Source organism: Myotis yumanensis, unplaced genomic scaffold (assembly GCF_028538775.1).
Source record: "Myotis yumanensis isolate MYYU_CA2020_CCGP unplaced genomic scaffold, mMyoYum1.0.hap1 SCAF_13, whole genome shotgun sequence".
NCBI lineage: Eukaryota > Metazoa > Chordata > Mammalia > Chiroptera > Vespertilionidae > Myotis > Myotis yumanensis.
Window position 1 is genome coordinate 33,347,570 of NW_027223764.1, and position 20,563 is coordinate 33,368,132.

The 20,563-nt window shown below is 40.8% G+C and overlaps 1 protein-coding gene across 5 annotated transcripts in view; it reads right to left on the reverse strand.

The window, feature by feature from the left end:
• FAM13C (family with sequence similarity 13 member C) overlaps positions 1-20,563 on the reverse strand; it is a 129,133-nt gene that overhangs the window by 7,801 nt on the left and 100,769 nt on the right. For all 5 annotated transcript variants that reach the window (XM_070432800.1, XM_070432796.1, XM_070432795.1 and 2 more), the window contains 5 exons: positions 13,765-13,975; positions 12,520-12,658; positions 7,103-7,184; positions 5,435-5,640; positions 315-410 (listed from right to left, as the gene is read on the reverse strand). In XM_070432800.1, the coding sequence (XP_070288901.1) occupies positions 315-410; positions 5,435-5,640; positions 7,103-7,184; positions 12,520-12,658; positions 13,765-13,975 (734 nt within the window). The remainder of the gene's footprint in view (positions 1-314; positions 411-5,434; positions 5,641-7,102; positions 7,185-12,519; positions 12,659-13,764; positions 13,976-20,563) is intronic.

Sequence of the window (20,563 nt, forward strand, 5' to 3'; positions counted from 1 at the left end):
TAAATTAGACAATGCCAAACTGAAATCCAAGGTTTGTTCTCCTCACCCAAGCAATGGAACAAATGTTAAAACGGACTTCAGTATTACAGTTGCCATAGATTCCTGTTTCATAATAGTTTTAATCACCAGCCACTATTAAGTAGAGTATCGGGGTGGAGGGAGACCACTCTTCTATTTTTTTAAAATAACTGGCCTTTTTAGCAGCATATACTGCCAAGAAGGCTCCTTTATAACTTCCATAGTGCTGCCTCCCTAACCAAACATCACTCCAAAGCACAAGTACAGGTCTGGTTAATGCAAGCATCCTGACTCACAATTGTTGGAATCAGGGAAGGCGTTGACAAGATTTGCTTGATAATCCGGCATCGATCATAAAGAGGCTTTATGAGGTTCTTGTCTTGCTTAGTTACCTGGAAAAAAAACAACAACACATGAAATTAATTACTGTTCCTTTCTCACATAGGAATTAAATTGATATTTTTAGCAGGCAAAAAAAGTTCTGAATCCTCAAAGTAAGGGATTATAAAATATAATGCAACAGTAATTAGAAAAGGGGAAGTCATTTATAAGATACTGTATAAAGCACATGCCAATTTTCTTCTAGGAAAAGTTTCTTAAAGGATAGGTCCTAGTTTAGAAAGATGTTTTTAAAGCTTTTTGAAAGAATCTTCAATGTGTAAGTGGTAAGGAGTCTGTTCTTTATTTTTTATTCTTAAAAAACCAATGGGTGATCAAGACCTATTGATTTTTCTTCTGAAATGTTTTGTATCTGGACCTTTGTGATTATATTCACAAACATTTACCTCAGGTCTTCATCACTATATGCTTAGATTATATACTAGCTTACTGGCTAGCTCTGACATCAAAACTATTTTGGATAAGCAATTAACTTCTCTGAATCCTCAATTTCCTACCTATACAAGGTAGTTAGAGTTTCAAAGCTCTTTCCAAATAAAAAATTCCATGTCTTGTTCCACTAATGCATTCTATTACCCCTCTGCTCTATGACCCATCTCTCAGCACTATTTTCAACAGGTTACTGGTACATTGTGCATAGAAGTTTAAATAGCTTCCTATTTACCTATGTATCCACCACCTACCTCTTCCATCCAAAGTGACCAGACTTCTCTGCTTGCTTTGCTTTCCTCCCTGTTGTATCCTATGTTAATTCATGACATATCGACCACAACCACCCTTTCATTCTGGACCAATGGTTCTCCTTTGGCACGTAGTGGGAGGGGAATGATAGAAATTGCCCATAGCCCATAGGTATCTTTTATCAAAGTACAAGACATAAAAGGGGAGGAAGTAAAGGTCTGAATTTTCAAAGGGGGTGGTTTTTTAGATGCATTAAAAAAACTGTATATATGAAACTTTCTTTTTCATAAACTTAATGGTAATCTCACACACACACACAAACCCAAACTGAGACACGTAACTTAAAGGAAAAAGAGGCAACTGACCAAATTGGAGATGATATTTGCAAACAAAGATTTACTGTCAAAAATATTTAAAGAACTCATAAAACTCAACATCAAACAACCCAATTAAAACATGACAGAGGACCTGAACAGACACTTCTTCTAAGAAGACAAATGGCCAATAGATACATGAAAAGATGCTCAAATTCACTAGCTATTAGGGAAATGCAAATCAAAATTACAATGATACCACTTCATACCTGTTAGAATGGCTATTATCAATAAGACAAGTAATAAGTATTGGAGAAGTTATGGAGAAAACGGAACCCTCATTGACTGGTGGTGGGAATGTAAACTGGTACAATCCAGCAATCCCTCTTCTGGGTATCTACCTGAAAAACTTGAAAATATTTATTCCCAAAGATATATGTACCATTATGTCCACTGCAGCATTATTCATGGTGGCCAAGATATGGATACAACCAAAGTGTCCTTAGATAGAGGATTGGATAAAGAAGATATGGTACATATATACAATGGAATACTACTCAACCATAAGAAAAGATGAAATACTGTCATCTGTGACAACATGAATGGACCCTGATAATATTATTCTAAGTGAAATAAGTCAGAAAAAGCTGAGAACCATGTAATTTCACTCATATGTGGGATACAAAACTAAAACGCAGGCACAGATAACAGTATGGTGGTTACCAGAGCAAAGGGGGTAGAAGAGTAGAAGAGCGTACAGGAGGCAAAATATATGGTAACAGAAGATTATTTGACTTTGGTGGGCACACGGCAATATACAGATCATGTATCATAGAAATCTATACTTGAAACCTATATGATCTTTTTTTTTTTTAAATATATTTTATTGATTTTTTACAGAGAGGAAGGGAGAGAGATAGAGAGTCAGAAACATCGATGAGAGAGAAACATCGATCATCTGCCTCCTGCACACCTCCTACTGGGGATGTGCCCGCAACCCAGGTACATGCCCTTGACCGGAATCGAACCTGGGACCCTTCAGTCCGCAGGCCGATGCTCTATCCACTGAGCCAAACCGGTTTCGGCAAACCTATATGATCTTATTAACCCTAATAAATTAAATGTAAAAAATAATGAAATGTATTAAAGGGGGGAAAAGTGGGATCTAATGAGATAATTTCAAATGCTAAAGCGCTAATTGAGCCAGAAATAATACTAGCTACTTTGAAAATTTACAGTCCTCCCTTTGATTCTGTTGTGGCTTCTGGACTCCCTCTTAGGACACACATTATAGCTGGAATAGCCACTTCATGGTTTACTATGTTAAAGCTCTCCCAGGAGCAATACTGAGGCTTTAGATAGGCCTACATGCTAGTGCAGATGCTCTCTAAAGGACCGAACTTTAGCCTACCACAGAGATACTTGGTTTATTTGAAGGGGCTTCTGACATTTATTAAATTGTTCAAAAGATACTTTATTGTAAATAATTAAAGTAAATTGCCACTTAAACAAAGATGACATTTGAAGAACTCTTCAATTATTCTTTGATCTTCAGACTCTCATTGCATGTCCCTGTTTTACTTTGATGCCTCAGTAGGATAACCAACCATCCCAGTTTGCCCAGGACTGAGGTGTTTTGTAGGATATGGAATCTTCAGTGTTAAAACCAGCACAATCCATGGAAACCTGGGGTGGTTGGTCAACCTGTTCCTCAAAGATCTTAAAATTAACATGTCCAGAACAGACCTCTTGAGTTGTCACTCCCACTCCCAATGAACCTTCACCAACTTGGATGCTTCCTTTTCTTCACTTTCTCCCACCCAGTAATTCAGCATGTCCTTTGATTTTATGTTCCAAATATACTTTGAATATATCTATTTCTTACCATCTCCAAGGTTACCATGTTAATCCAAGCCACCTGTTTTATTCTCCCTTTTCCACTCTTTCCCCCTATGATTTATTCTCCATGCAGCAATCAGTAAGATCTTTTAAATATAAATCACACCAAGTCACTTTTCTGCTTATAACCACTCAACAGCTTCCCAATACTTTCTACACCTGAAAGGTCCTGTGTGATGGGCCTGGGTCTATCTTTAACTTCATCTCATGCCAGCCTGTGCTCTAGCCTTCAGACTCGAGAATTACAAGTAGACAAAGCTCTTCCTCCAAGGCCTTTATACTTGCAGCTCCATCTATCTAGAAAGTTCTTTGCTGCTCTCTTAGCTTATTAATTCTTCTTTATTAAATGTGACCTATTGGTCTTCCTAACCACTCTTATTAAAGTAGAAAGCATACTTATTATTTCCTATTATGTCATCTGTTTAATTTGCTCAGTACGTATCAAAATCTTTAATGACTTTGAGTTGTTTATTTGTTGTTGCATCCAAACTCCCAGAAGAACATGAGCTCCATGAAGGCAGTGAACCCCCTGTGACTTCTATATCTTGTTTATTTTTTATATCCAGCATGTATCCAAGTTCACAATACATAGTAAGCACTCAAATCTTTCTGCAATGAACGATTGCCCACAAATCACCAAGTATCTCCCTTTATTGTGACAATAATATGAGTAGGTATTACCTGTATTTTATAGAGGAGCAAGTTGTATCTCAGATAATTAGTTCACTTGCCAAGTATACATGGTTAGAAATGTCTCATTCAAGTGCTGAGTCCTGCTCTATATTGTACCAATCCCAACTCATCCCTCAGTGCCTTAGTCTACTGACTAGAGCATAGAATTAGGACTTTGGTATTGACCAAGCTGCCTTTAAAAGTGTGGTCAGGGTAACTATAAAATACAGGAAATTCCATCGGAGGCACTGAAGAAAGGAGACTCACAGATGTGTTATCCTCTTACTGGTTAGCATAAAAGTCTAAAATCTGCAGGAGAGGGGATAAGTTAGCTGAGTGGGTAAAAACCTATTCACTTGTCACAACATATTGGTAATTTTTTAAGTCTAAAACTATTTCATAAATATAAGGTGGCCTTGGGCCCATTTCCACTTATAGATCACATGTCCCAATGTAAAGGCCTAGTCCAGGTGCACATGATAAACCTTTAGGATTTGGCTTATGTTGCCATATTATGATTAAGCCTAGATAATTTACAATAGAGCAGGTAAAGGCAGCACTCTCCTCAAGAAGACTTCCTTCCAAAATTAAATATGCTAGTTTGGTCATTCATCTGTCCATTCACTCAGGGAATATTTATTCAATACCTACGTATCATGAGCAATAGACAGCCCTTTGACCCAAGAAGTTTAAACTACAGTATGAGAGACAAAATGGCATAAAGCATGATTAGAGCAGTGATAGGCTAACTACAACTCCTAATAAATGAAAGGGAACCGCACCACACTTAGAGTTGACACAGGAAGGATCATAAGGAAGGTTCCTTGGCATAAGTGAAGTGTAGCATAGATATGCAAGATGAGGAGAGATTAAGCAGGTAAATGATAACTGCCCTGTTTTTTTTTATAAAATATAATACATCTTTTTTGTTGAGTTCCAGGCTCATATATCCAAATACCTAATTGCCAACTGTATTTGGATGTCACATAGATTTCAAAACTAAGATGTCTAAAGCTGAAGACATCAGACATCTTACCTAACACTCCTCAAAAAACCCTACTTCTCTATTCTTATGTAAAATTCTACCTCATCCCTGCTTTGTTATTTTTTAATGGAATATGGAAAAATGGGATTGTAACCCTAGTTTTGGGTTTATTTGCTAATTTATTGGGGGGAAACCTGGGTGGGGGTGCAGAGAAAGGGATATGATAGACACTTGTGTCTGCCATTTGCTTCCCATTAACAGGCAGTGCTATAACCTGGAATCATGTGGCGACACCCACAGGTCATGGCCAATGACGCACTAGGAACTCATCTGACTGAAATTTCAGAGCCATTCTCCCAGAGATGTGTATGTGGTGCCAGAATGCTCTGACACTTTGGTCAAAACCACAATCCAAGTGTTCAAAACCACTGTGCAGTGTTGGTCCCATGAAGATATGGCGAGGTACCTTAGAATCTTCCTCAGAGGGAAGCTGCTCTCTCTTCTCCAAGCAAGTCAACACGGCATCTGGAGTCTCCTCTCCCGAGGAGCTTGGCTCAGGGCCCACAGCTTCTGGCCTCCCTTCTCTGGGGACCGTGGGTTGCCCACAGGACAGGTTTCTAGGTGGGCCTTTGGGAGCAGCTCCTTGTTCCTCCGACAGCTTCAATTTTAGTTCTAAGAGAAATGCCAGGAGTTACTATGAGCAAGGTAACTGGCCCTTATAAGAGCACAGAGACTTTAAGGAATTCCCACTCCTAATGCCAAGTCAGCAGAAATGAAGAGTGCTGACAATGGCTTTCCATAGGGCAAGGGCAGTCTTGATACCAGGACTAACAGCATTAGCTCCCAGTGACATGAACGCAGAGGGACCTCATGGAGGCTGGGATCTCATGGAGGTAAAGGATCATGTGTGGGAGCAACTCAGTGGTTTACATGTTAATGTAGGAGTTCTGAAGGCAGACCAGTGGTTCCTGGCCCCAAAGTTTTCACCTGTTACCTACTGTAGCAGCTGAAATTCTACACTTGTAGATTCATTTACTTGGGTTTTGAAAGTTTTGCAGTGATTAGGAGCCCCTGTGGAAACTCAAGTACTTTTAGAAGGCATTACACATGCAGATGTCAGAGGACATGCAAGAGGGATGGGAAAGGGGATGTGCAAGCGCCAGCCCCCCACTTCAGAGACGTCATAGTTTGTCTAATGCCAGCTCTTACGATCCAGGAGCCACCGCTATTGCCATATGGCTTTATATACACCGACATAATTTAAAAAGCCACCTGGGACTTACCAGGGAATTACATTTCAGAGTATGTTAGGGGACTGGTTGTTTGAGCGAGGCTATTTAGATTGATTTCTCAATTACATAGCGCATTTTCTTTGTTTGATGTTTGCTTTTAGTGAGACACTGACGTGGTGTTTAAACACTGCATATTTTATAAATCTGCTACATCATTACAGTTTAACACCACTGAATTATTATGCCCTTTCAATTCTTTAATCACCATACTTCTAGAAATGTGGAAACTCTCCCATGTTTTTAAGTACTAAATGAATGTGGAGAGAGGAAGAAAATAAATTATTGGTAAATAACTACAGTCCTTTAAAATGGATTTTAGACTTAACACTCATACCACCATCTCCAGAGAAAGAAGAACACTGGATTATGAGGCAAGAGAACTGAGTTTTACACTTAGCTCACCACTTCCCAGCTACATAAACTGTGGACATAAATGCCCTCATCTGCGCAACATGGTATGTGAAGTAAATGACTGCTGAGACCTCTTCTGGTTCTAACATCCAAGAATCCAATCACCCAGGGAAGTTAATGCTCCACATATTGAAATGTGCCTGGCACTGAAGCGCATCATTCCACTTGGGAGCCTGGAGTTCCTCAGCCTACTTATAAAAGATTTATTAGATGGGCCCAAACAATGGAGGAGACCCAGATCCCTTCATTTTCAAAACGGGGCCTCCAAACTGGTTGGGAGACAAGGTTAAAGGGGGCACAGTTGAAACAGAATTTAAAAAATGCCCTGGAGTACATTTGTCGTTACTTTACCTGCTGCTTTTCTCAGAAAGCACATGGTCATTATTTTAACTGCTTCTTTTCTCAGAAAAGAGACCCTTGGCTGGTTTTACCTTTGAGTTGTTTGCGACCTTTAGCCAAATCATTCATCCATTTCAGGACTTCGGGATTAGAAGTCTTGTCACCATGTGAAGGCTACCAAGGGAGGGGAAAATGGGGATGGGAGGGAAGGAAGGAAAGAGAGAAAAAGAAAAGCCAATTTTTAAAACAACTAAACACACAAGGACAGTTCCAGAACAAAACCTATAAAGCTGGGAGAAGAATTCAGGCATTAAAAACTCCAGGTGATGAAGTTGCTTCCTCCACACCTTCATTCTTGTCATGGACATTGTTTCTAAACATGCCTGGTTACCCAGCATTTTCACAACCTCCTAACCCAGTGGTTCTCAACCTTCCTAATGCCGCGACCCCGACCCTTTAATACAGTTCCTCATGTTATGGTGACCCCCAATTTCATTGTTACAAATTCAACATAATTAAAGCATAGTGATTAATCACAAAAACAGTATGTAATTATATATGTGTTTTCCAATGGTCTTAGGCGACCCCTGTGAAAGGGTCGTTCGACCCCCAAAGGGGTCGTGACCCACAGGTTGAGAACCGCTGTCCTAACCACACCAATGCCCCTGTAGTCTAACCCTCAGTCCCCTTGTGGGCCACCCACACACACACATTGCCAGGACTTTTTTTGTATCGATGTGGATGACTGCACTGATACAAACCAGCGTTACTTACTTGCTTGTGCTCACATCCATGACTTATGACCACAACCTGCCCGGAGAATACTGGAATATTTAGCTCCTATCAGTCATATCCTCCAAGCTGAACAAAGGAGACCCCAGGTTCTCTAAAACCTGACAGTAGTCTGGGAAGTCAGGATGTCACCCAGACTTCCAATCCTCCCACTGTTTATAGACTCAGTAACTGGGCTAATGTTAACATTAAGCTTAATCATATGTGTGCGACCTTGAGAAAAGTATTTAGTTTCTCTGTCCCTCAGTTTCATCCATCAAATGAGAATTATAATAGGGATGATGTGAGGAATAAATTAGTTAATATATGCAAAACACTGAAAAACATCCCAGGCATACACTAAACACTATAAATGTATTAGTTAGAACTACAAATATTGTTATTATTACTAACAGGGATAGTAGGTAGCAGTGCTACTACCAGACCTTCAAAGAAACACTGAATACATCTTCACCAACAAACAAATACGTAGGGGTATGTTTGTCCTACCAAGTAACTAATCATACTAGGGTATGGCAATAACAATATATGTTTTATTTTAGATGGCTCTGTTAATATAAATCATTCACCTTGATTTCTGAATTTCTTTGCAGAGCATAAAAGTGGATTTTCTACAGAAAAGTGAAAGTAGGAGATAAGAGCCAAACATACATAGCCTCCATCCCCATAGATCAGTAAGAAACTTTCTTAAAAGAGTTGAGGCCACCCTGTTAACTGAAATGGTGGCTCAACAAGATTAACAGTTACTTTGAATTGAGGAATATACAGAGAAATATTGAGTAATGTTCATGATAACATAATCATAAACATCATAATAATAGCCAGAAACATGTGCACTGCTTGTGGCCAAGTCTAGGGGTTCTGCCATGTTTCTTTATGAATCCACTAAATCCATGTAACAGAGTTTTTGTTGAGACAGAGGCCTAGGGAGATGACTGTGTTCCTCTCAACTTCAAAGGGAAAAACTGTGCTTGTGTGACAGGATCATCAAATGTGTAAGGGATTCATTAGATTAATTGTGAAACATAAAACATGGTTCTAATACTCCTAGAATGATGTAAAAAACCATACTTTCTAAATCAGGATGGAAAAGATGATTGAAGGGGATTGACAGTGATTATTTTTCCCAGGGAAGTTCAGAAGGGATACTATGGTTTCCAAAAGGGAAGCCCAGGTTTCAGGACCATGGACAGTGAGATGGGGGCACACCTCCAAAATACAGAACTTAGCTTGGTCCTTCCTACCCATGGTTGGCTAGAATGATGCCCTGTGCTACTTCCTTGATATACAGTCCAGGGCTTTGGCTTTGGGATGTATATCAAGTCCAGATCCCATTATATGGACAGTCAGTGTACATTTTGTTTCTATAAATCCTCACAGAATTCTCCACTCTGATCTGAAGAATCAGAATCTTTGAAACTTGTCTTTTTTCACTGGATTTGCTCCACATAGTTAATGCCATCTTTTGAAATACTGTTAAAAACAACATTTTCTGACAAAATATTTTAAAGGCTGAAATTTTCTGAAATGAACTTTTTATTTCCCTGCTCTTGGGGATATTTCAAAAGAGGTTAAATCAAGCTCACAAGTGTAGCAGCTTTCAAATCACATGGAAAGTTTTCATACACAGGCTTTGAATCTTTAAGCCTTCTAATTTTTGAACTGAATAATTCCAGTTTAATAGACCCCCAAAAGCCATACACTCAGATACTACATTGTAGATTTTGTTCAGGGAAATAAAAATGGGGTTCCAGTGTTATATACCGAGGGTACCACTGGGCCAGAATTGTGGTCTGCTAAAGGCAGTTCAGAAGACAGTTTAGAAAGATTTCTGGATTAGGAATGAGAATACCTGAATTGATGTCTGGCTAGATCAAGTCTTTGCTGTGTGATCCTGGAGAAGTCACTTCCCTTCTCTGGGCCTCAGTTTCTCAATGGTCAAGTAAGAAATAAGACTGCCTGAACTCTTCTCATTCTAACTTCTTTAACTACAGTGAAAGTGGACATCTGGCTAAAACAGCCTTTTCTAGATCTATGAGTCTAACAACAGTTAAATGTAAAATTGGTTGTAGGGAATAATATGGTTTTGGATATGAATGTAAGGTGGTTATACTCGACAGAGAGGGAAAGATGTACTGTATGTTATACCAGGGCCTCAGACTTGCAAGCACAGAGGCCTGGCAGGAACTCAGATTCAGAAATGAGCACCGAGTGCTATTAATTCCATGGTCAGGCTGCCGGAAGGAAAGCCTTACACACAGCAACCAATTAAAGCCCACTGACATGTCCAGTCGCTCAGCATAGCCTGGCACCCTGACAGGAAGGCTGAGGAGAAGCCCTGTTTCCTGAGACAATGGCAGGTTCTGATGACCCCACAGACTGACACACACTTAAGCAAGGGTGAGCATGAAGCCTTCCAGCCCTACGGCGCCGGATCCGTCCATGTGCATGTGTGAGTGTTTACCTGTGTGGGCCTATGTCTGCTCTGGCGCCAAAGCTCCTCTAGTCAAAGGCAGGAGGTGCCAGGAGACATTCTCTTCTAAAACAGGCAGGTGCTAGGTGGCCGTTATAGTTGAGAAAAAGTAACAGGGTCTGTGACTGCATGTAGAAATGTCCAGCAGAGATCTCATGTGTCCATTTCTGCCTGTCCCAACATCACTTCAATAGATTCAAAAGTGGATACTATCTAGGACCACTGACTCCCTTTGTGCTAAACACTGTAATAAGTTTATGTGTGTACTCCTTCACTTAATGCTCACAAACTTCTGAAGTCATTAATGATATTAACTCCGCTTTACAGATGGATAAACTGAGACTCAGAAAAGCAAAGAAACAAGTCCAAAGTTATAAAGTTGCTAAGTGTCTGTGCTGGATTCAAATCCAGACCAGTCTGATTCACGAACTGCTGAGTAAGAATTATTAACAGGGCCCGGGAATGGAGCCCCCTACTTGTCACTCAACAGTTACCAACGTGAGGACATCACAGATCCAATAACACTCCAGGAGCAAACAGGGAAAGTCAGCTTCTCTCAGGAAACCTGGAGCTTTCCAAACGTGGATATTATGAATTTGGCTTCTACTCTTCCATTGTAAAACCTACTCAAACTCAGTCTACCACCCAAGCCTGAGCTGACAGAGCAGAACTACATTACAAGTTATAAGTCTTCACTGGGCCTCGGTTGCCTTACCTGTATACTCCCAATGTGTAGAGCACCCTCCTGCTCTATAAAGGACAATACGTAGCTGTGACTCCCTGGCTTCAAAGAAGGGAATAGTTTTTAGTACCCCAACTTAGGCTGTCCTGAAAATCAGATTTTCTCCACTTTGCAAAGCTAAAAACCATTCCTTTAGTAAATTTAAAGCCACTGTGGGAAATACAAGACAGAACAGGAGAGTGGCACATCACCCACTCTCACCTTCCTCCCCAGAACTTATCCTACACTCACAGAGGCCTGCTGATTACCCCGTACCAAATGCTTAGTGAGCCTTTTAATATTTCAAGATGTATTAGACGTTATTCCCTGTTCTCTTTTATGCTAATGACTAGCTGATCTGGGCCCTCTGCCAAAGACCCAATAACTTTGTGCATTTCTACATGAACATGAATTTTCTCTATGACATGGTCACCATTAAAGAAAATAAATAAAACTAGCATTGCTCAGGCCAGTGTGGCTCAGTTGGAGCATCCCATACACCAAAAGGTCACAGGTTCGATTCTTGGTCAGGGCACATACCTAGGATGCTGGTTCAATCCCCAGTCAGGGTGTGTACAGGAGGCAACTGATCAATGTTTCTCTCTCTCTCTTTCTATCTCCCTCTCCCTTCCTCTTTCTCTAAAATCAATTTTAAAAAGACATATCCTCAAGTGAGAATTAAAAAAATAAAACTATCATTGGCTACCAAGACATGTACCTCTGACTCTACTGTTTCTTATGTAAGAAAACAATGATTGGACGAGGAGAGATAAACCAAAGATCTTTTATATACATAGATCATGGACACGAATAATAGGGTGGTGAAGACCTAGTGGTGTGGGTAGGGGCTGGGCAGAGGGAGTAAAAGTGAAGGGGGGGGGGGGGGTGGGAGACATCTGTAATACTGTCAACAATAAAATAAAAAATGATTAAGCTTTTTTTAAAAAAAAAAAAAATGATTGCTACACTGCAGCACCAGCAGGCAGCCAGTGTCTCTCTGCCAGGAAAGGACGGATCAGGGTGTTCTTATGAGTGGCCTGAACAGATGTCACTTGAGAGGCTCTCATCCGTCAACCAGGAAGTACTCTAATGTCAAAGAAAACTCTCCCTCATTCTGTCCACAATTAGAGATTTTGTCCTTTAGGTCACTGATAGGTTCTTATCAAAATGCAAATGAAAAAGGGTTAAAGGAAAAATAAAAACATAATTCAAAAGCTTTTAAAATTTTAATTCCTAGGAACACTAGTGATAGTAAGGTTCCTTGAGGGGAAAAGGGGGGGATCAGTGTTTGAAAATAGCATTATAATTAATTACTAGGAGCTATCTTAGAAGATAACAACCGATGACAGCATGTGAAAACAAGACAGACCCAAGATGGGAACTCCATTTAGGATGGGTCCTGGGTTGGCCAATGAAAAGAGAGCTGTCCCTCACACAGAATGCTACTGAAAAGGAAGGACAGAAAAGCCCAACGCATCTCTTCACATAACCCATGCTCTTATTTTAAACCCCATAGTCCTTACCCGGTATTTCTTTTCTTGTTCAAATTTTTCTTCAAATTTCCGAATTTTCCTCTTGAGGCTCTGGATGTGCTTGGTGAGCTGGGCAATGGTCTGGGGCTCCTTGCCACCACTACAGCTGCACCGTGAAGAACTTCGGGGCCTGCAGTGATCACAGGGAGGGGAAGAAGAATCAAAACCAATGGTCTTCCAGTAAATACCGCTGCTGATCTACAAACCACGCTTTCTGGATTACCAGAGAAGTCCAGAGGGCAGTTCATTTTTTGATGAGTCTGCCATGGCATCTGCTCATCAATGGAGGCCTCTGATCACAGCACTCCATTATGGGCAAATGTCACCAGGGACTTAAACATACAATGTCAGAATATTAGCCCCGGAAATGCATTTCCTAAAGCTTGGAGGAGACTGATCCAAAAGTAAGAAGAGACAGCCCTATAGTAGTATTATCTTCAATAAAGTGCATAAGCCACACCTACCAACATTTCCAGGGAAGATTTAGGTGCGTAGTTACCATTTCTTGACCTAACAGAGCCTTTGCAAATTGGATGAAAGGAATGGGCCTCCTCTTCAGAAAATGCATCCAACCTCTCACATGACACACATAATAACAGTAATTCACTAACTCCCTCAAGTCTATCAATATACAGTCCATGACCCCAGGTTTGAATAAATTCATGAATAGCAACAGAAGTTATTAAGGAGATACTAGAGATTTTCTGCAGGTATTTTAGCCAAGGGAATCTCATTTTAGCTCTGAATCAAAATTATTTGTGGAACTTAAATGAAAAAGAAAAGAACATACAGTTCCACACTTTTTCTTGGGGTTGGGCAGCTATTTTAAGCTCCCACTTAAGGAGAAATTGGGGTGGACAACTAAACATTGCTACAGTCCATCCACGGAAGCCACTGGTGGATGTGGAAATAATACTGAACTCATGAAGACTGATATTCCTGATATTTACACATACATATACGTACCTAGGACTCTAGTCATTTCACCAAAAATGTTCAAATGGGCAAGCCCTGGGGTGGCCTGTATATCATGACCATTTCCTCCTGAGATAATAAGGCCTGAAACAGCATTCCCAGCTGGAAAGTACACAGATATTTGCCATTTACTATTCAGGTCTCACAGCTGCATTTGGTAGGCATGTCTGCACTATTTCAGACAGACTTCATTTGATTTGTACATGTAGTATTTAAAAAACTGCATGAAATGAAGACAAGAACAAAACAAGGTTTGCTCACATCATAAACTGCTGAGCACTGGGTGGAGAAGGGGCTGATTCAGGATCTAAGTTGAATCTCTGGCTTTGGCTGAAGATGGAGCATCGCGGTGACAGCAGTGGGTTGTCACCATCAGTGATGTGATAGAGCAGCCGGCTGGTCCCCATAGGCTGGAGGTCTTCCGGTGCACTGTCTGCTCCATTCTGCCCGTCTTTGTGGACTGACGCAGGGTCTGAGGAAACAAGATAAGTCAAGACTCAGAAGGGAGAGAGGGCTTGAGACTGTCATATTCCTAAATAAGGATCATCAACAGTCATTATGTCTTGCTTCTTTGTTATTTCTTCCTTCTGGGGATATAAAGGCTTTCAAAATACTGTCCTGTTTGTTCTCACAGAACCACGATAAAAAAACAATTGTGTACAAAGCCACCAGTTACAACAAGATGGAAACACAAATTATTTCAGTATGAGTAATAGAATCAGCGTAGCCCAAACTACAAACATCCTCTATTTCATATTATCTATAATAATAAAGGCATAATATGCTAATTAGACCAGATGACCTTCCGGATGAAGCTGGGGCTATGAGGGAAGCCTGAATACCAGGTGCCTGCCAGTGGCGGGAGGGAAGCCCGGGTCCAGAGGGAAGCCAGTGCCTGTAGCCGGGTGAAGGAAGGCCTACTCTTGCACGAATTTCATGCATCGGGCCTCTAGTTTGTATTATGTTGAAGAATGAATTACAAAATGTTTAGTGAAAGAAAAAACAACAACAATAAAATGAAGCTGGAACAAAAGATGATAGATTAGGAGAAAGAAAAGAGGTAACACAATTGCCAGTGAAGGAAGAGAGAGGAGAAGACAAAAAAAAGGAAGAGAGGAGTCCCCAGACAGAAACGTATTCCAGCAGTCATTAAGATGATGGAGAACTCTGCTTATCAACATGGACTAATGTTCAAAATATGCTACATGAAAAACACAGATTCCAAAACAAAACAGGAATTTATATATATATATATATTTGAGTGTAGAAATAAATGCACTGAAAGATCAAAGAAGCTACACAGCACCTACAAAGCATGGTGAAATTTGAATGATTCTGTTTCTTCTCCAAAATTTTAGGAAACATTTCATTTTGGACAAAAACAAAACCAAGAACAAAACCTTCTCCAAACACTCTCTGTACTTAGACAGCCCTGTGCCTGAATTCTCACTGTAATTATTCATTCCCTTTTTAAATGAATTCATTAGCTCCCCACCCAAGGGTCGGTCTAGACGTGGAAGTCAGGGGAAGCAAAATGAGGAACATTAGGACATGAGTCTCTCCCTCACAGGGCTCTGTACAGAGTTATTCAGGAAGCAGCCAAAACCAGCTCTCTCTCAGTTATACCCAGCAAACCAGTCAGGACAACCCAAGGCTTGCTCTTACTCCTACTACCCCAAAGAAAGAGGAAAACAAAGATTATCTGGGTGATAAGCAGAATGTGAAAATACTGATAATCCACTTTTCCAAAATAAACACTGATCACAATTTGGTACCAGGTGAATCTTAACCAGGTTTAGGATGACTTGTGTTCTGTGGAGCCTGAAATGCAATTTGCTTTGTGTCAGCATCAAAGGTCTGATTAGGTTCTTGTGTGTTTCCAGTTGGTGTCTTCCCTGTTGGACTGCAGACCATAAGGGTGATTGACACCTCCTAGTGTGCCTTTGAAGCTCACTGACAGCACTTCTGTCAGTGGCTGAGGCTGGTCAGAACTGGACAGGATGAAGGCTGGGGAAGAGTTGGAGGTAGATGGATGCCAAGGCCCAGACCCACAGGCAAGGAGTGCTGCTGTGACTGACACAGCTCACCACAGGCAACACTCTTGCTAAGAATAATTTACTCAAAAACAGTGTGGTTCTGGCAGGAGCCCTAAGGAATTACTAATCAATAAATCACAGCATACACTAACAATCACCTTCAAAACCCAGGAGGAGGCATATGGGTTCCTTTCCCAAATCCTTTTCTTAAACCAACAGGCTTAAACCATCTAAAAAGAAATAGATTTTATTCATATTACCTGTTTCTGTAGTATCTTTTGATGATAATGACGGGGAAGAAAATAATCTTTAGCAAGTACCTGGAACTGGCATGTTTTCATTGAAATGGGAAAGGTCTGAGGCCTTCAACCCTTCAGCTCAGCTGTGACCACCCAACCCCTGCCTCCCCAACCCCCTACCCTCCAACCCCCGTTAAAACTCACTAGAGTCTCTTGGTACTGTTTTCTAATGCCACATGGGGGTACTTGGGTTCCCAGCCATATGACTGAGGTGGAGGCAAGAAAAGAGCTTAGCTTCTAAAACCCAGAGTCCCAAGATGTAACTTCATAGAATCATAGATTACTATGAATGGCTCTTTTAACTGCACTGCAATAGTAGCTGTAAACCTCCAGTTACATGGCATCTGCTTCCTCAGGGTACGCAAATAATTTACCAGTGCTGCCTAATTAGCATCCTGATCCCCATCCTCCTACCTCACCACGGACAGAAGCAGTGAGCCAGAAAGGTCTCAAAGTGACCTGTTGAAAACCAACAGAGTCAAAAACTCGTCATTTGGAATCATCTCAGGCCTTTGTCCAAACTTCCCATTGGAGCTGAGAAAGCTTGATTAAATCAGCTGGTGTATGTTCACGTGCGCTTGCGCAGACAGAATCACTGCGCTCCTCGTTCCGGAGAGGCCAGCGTAGATGCAGAGCCAGCCATCGCTGCTGCCATCTGGGAACTGAGCCCAGGCCACCACGAAGACTCGTCCCCAACAGGAGAAGCTGATGGCAGTATTAACTCGGGTGGCTGCTGACGGTTCCCTGGGGGCACATGACTTTTCCTTCCCAAGGAAGGGACAGCTTTACCAGGGCCCGTGGTGTGATGCAGTGTGGTTTAGAGGGAGGGGTCGGGGAACCAGGAGTCACGGTGTGCCTGTGCTCTCTCTTGGGGCTCCAGGAGGGTCACCGACCTCCTTCGGTGTCCTGGTTCAGCCCCCGTACAGGGCTGTGATAGAAAAAGAGACCTGCTTTGTACCAGTATCTTGCCTATAGTTAACAGTACTGTATTGTACATTTTAAAAGTTGTTAAAAATGTAGATCTCATGTATGTGTTCTTACAACAATAAAAAAAAAATGCTTTTTCTTCTTTTTCCTGCTTTGTATTTTCTAAAATTTCTGGAACAAAAAGTCAATTTTATAGGGAGGAAAATAATAAAAGTTAATATTAAAACTTTTTAAAAGGTAAATAAGCCTTCTTGAGAAAAGAAGTGAGAAACCACCGCAGAGGGGGCACAATAGAGGGCAAAGATAGTTTGAATCCCACGTCTACCACTTGTTGAGAGACTTCACAAATAATGGCTCTTTTTGAACCTCAATTTTTATACCTGTAAAATTAGGAGAATAGTGGTGTCTGCCTCAAAAGACTGAGAATGAAATGAAACTATCTTCCACAAATTTTTGCTATATCACATAAATCGCTTTTTTATATATAGATAGATATAGATATAGATACAGATATAGATATAGATATAGTAAAAAATACATGTTATATACATATAAAGTTATATACTTATGTATTTTAGATAGATTAATTTCAAACTACAGCTTTTTAAAATTTCAGCTTCATCTTAGGTCACAATGGCCAAGAAATCATGAATTTGATGTGCTAGTTAGTTACGTTTTTTTCTACCAATACACATTAAAATAAATTCCTATCAAAACTAATAATGCTCACCCATGCATCCTTTGTATACCTATGTTTTTGGTGAAACATTGAAATAGGGCATAGAAACTGCTAAAAAAAAAATGTAACCATAAGAACTATCATTTTAATAATATCATCAAAGTAAGAAAACTGAATAATACCTTCTTTTATTGAACAACAACTATACCCTACAGGAGTCGCTATGGGATTAATATTTGAAATGAGAATCAACATGCCCCTCAGCATACTGTCCTTCTACCAGTTCTTATTTATAAATTAGAGGCCCGGTGCACAAAATTCATGCACTCGGGAGGGGGGTGTCCCTCAGTCTGGCCTGCGCCCTCTCAGAGTCCAGGAGCCCTTGGGGGATGTCCAACTGACAGTTTAGGGGATCAGGCCTAAACTGTCAGTCAGACATCCTTAGCACTGCCACAGAGGCTGGAGAGGCTCCCCACCACTGCCGCTGCGCTCGCCAGCTGTAAGCCCGTCTCAGGGCTTCTGGCTGAGCAGTGCTCCCCTTGTGGGAGCGCACTGACCAACATGAGCGTCTGCCCCCAGGTCGTCAGTGCATGTCATAGCAACCGGTTGTTCTGCCATTGGGTCGATTTGCATATTGGCCCTTTATTATATAGGATAAGAATAATAATCATATATACTATTTATGAAGTGACTCTGTCCTCCAACTTGTCGTATGAGTTTTTGCATGTATTTAATTTTCATAACAGCCACATGAGACTGGTAGTAATACGATCTCCATTCTAAATGCAATAGGGAAAGTGGTGTGACTGTGTTAAGTTCATTCAGGGAGGGTCTGACTAGTGCCCGTGGGAGAAGACTCCACACCTCTAACCCTGGGAGCCAAGGAGTGTGTCTGGCAGCTCACTCACTGAGCCATTGGGAACATAGAGAAGTAATTATCATTAGTGTGTGAAGGCCAAGAGACCACTTCTGATCTGGCTGCAACCCCAGGCAGAAGCAGATGCTGTATTACAGCTGTTAAATGAGTTAGTCATACTTAAAAAAATCTCTTTCTAATGTACATTTTTAAAGCCTTTCAAAATTTAAGTAAACCTCTATCTGCAACCCCTTGAGATGGATTGTTGAGATCTAACTGAGTAATAAATTAGTCATTGTCTTGTGGATTTGTTAATTTGTACTCTTGGGTTTGCTCATCATGGTGCTCACAGGTAGCATTCAGGTAATTTCCAAAATGTCAAACACCAGCCTTTGCTGGTTTTAAAAGCCAAATGAGCCCAAAGCATGACTCTAATGAGGATCCAGCATCAGAGTTTCCAGCCAGCCTCACACAGAGCGCCACCAAGACAAAACACAAAAATAACCCAAAACATCTGATGGAAACACAAGAGGTTGGGATTGGGGTATGTTGAATTTGAGTGCCTAAAGGAAGTAGGGGTTAAATACAGGGTCATTAGAGAGAACACAGGTAAGCCTGAAGTCACCCCAATAAGTAACCCTGGGGAAACTGATGAGCTCTTTTGCTCAGAGGCCACTGAGAGAGGAGAAATGCCATCTCCAAGGTTAGAGTGGACAGATGAAGAGGGGTTCCGGGTTAGTGAGGCTGACCAAGTAGAGTGGTAGGAGGCTGGCACTTCAAGCAGGCTCCTGTGTGCCAGCTTCTGTGGATGGCCCCCAGAAACATCATAGAGCTACAGGCCTGGGAAGTTTGCCACCCTGAAAGCAGGGCTGGGCTTTACAACAGGCACCCTGTAGGTAGATCCCAAGAGGCAGTTTTCTACCATGGACAAAAGCATAGGCTATGCACTCAGAAACACCTAGACTGAAACCCCAGTTTTACCATATGTGTGACCTGGGACACATTACTCAATCTTTTTCAAACACAGTTTTCCCATCTGTATAAAGGGAATTCATTTATTCAACAAATGCTTATTGGCAATCTACTATATGCCAACTCCTGTTTGAGGTGAGAATGACAACATCTACCTCATAAATTGTTGGATTAAAAAAAGGGCACCTCAAGTGCTTAGGACAGTGCCTAAGGGAAGGGGGCATAAATGATCCATCAATAAATGTTCATTGTTCTTTTGTACTTAATGGTGGTATCTTTTATATAGTTAGAGAACTCAGGAGGGGATCCTGTCAGGGGAGGGAAAGATGAGTTCATTTCTGGATGCTTTGAGTTAAGAAGCATTTGGGGTTAACCAGTTGGAGGTGCCCAGTAGGCCCTGGATATGTGTGGGTATGGAGCACAGGAGACAGAGCCTTACTGGGTTCAAGGTCAGAACACACTTCCCCAAAACCCACTTCTAGAGTGGGGTGAGGCAGTGGGCATTTTCATTTTGAAGGAGCCAATGTACTGATTTCAATTAAAATGAACAGGCAATAGATTAGGGCACTGGGTTAGTTGAGCAATGAGAAATTCCAAAATCCTTCCTAAAAACCAGAAAGCTGCATGGACCAAGAAGCTTTGGCTCAGATTTAAACTTATTCCTTGCCTCTGCACTTTTGGTTACAATCTTGTAATTAAATTTCCATCAGTAAACACAGATCCAGGTTTTGTTTTTTTTGAGTAGTTCTGAAGGTAAGTTTAATCCAATCGCTCCTGTTTCCTAGAGAATTATAGGAGAATAATTTTGGAATTTTTTTTTCTTGAGTCACTATTACACCTAACATACAACACTTTTTACCAAGTAAACATAATATTTAAATCTCAGAAATGCATAAATACATAAACCTTGAGGGCATATTGTAACGGATTACTTTCAAAATCCAGTAGTAACTTACATACACTTTGATAAAAGACTTTTAAAGTTTTGTGGGTTTTTTTAGTATTTTCATTGCCTCAGTGGTAAAAATAAGGATAAATAACCTCCAAAGGCCCAAACAAAGGAAAATCACATTGTTATTTGCATAGCATATTGTTTTGGAAGGTGTCAACAGTTTGAACTCACACAAGTTTTGCAGGATGATAACAATATGCAATAACTAAGTATCTAGATACAATTCAATAATTATCTTAACTATGCTTAAATTTCACACCATAATCAGCTTAGCGTAGGAAACTCCCAAAGGAAAAGCAAGGAGGCAGTGACGACCCCTGGATGGCACGGAGACAGAGG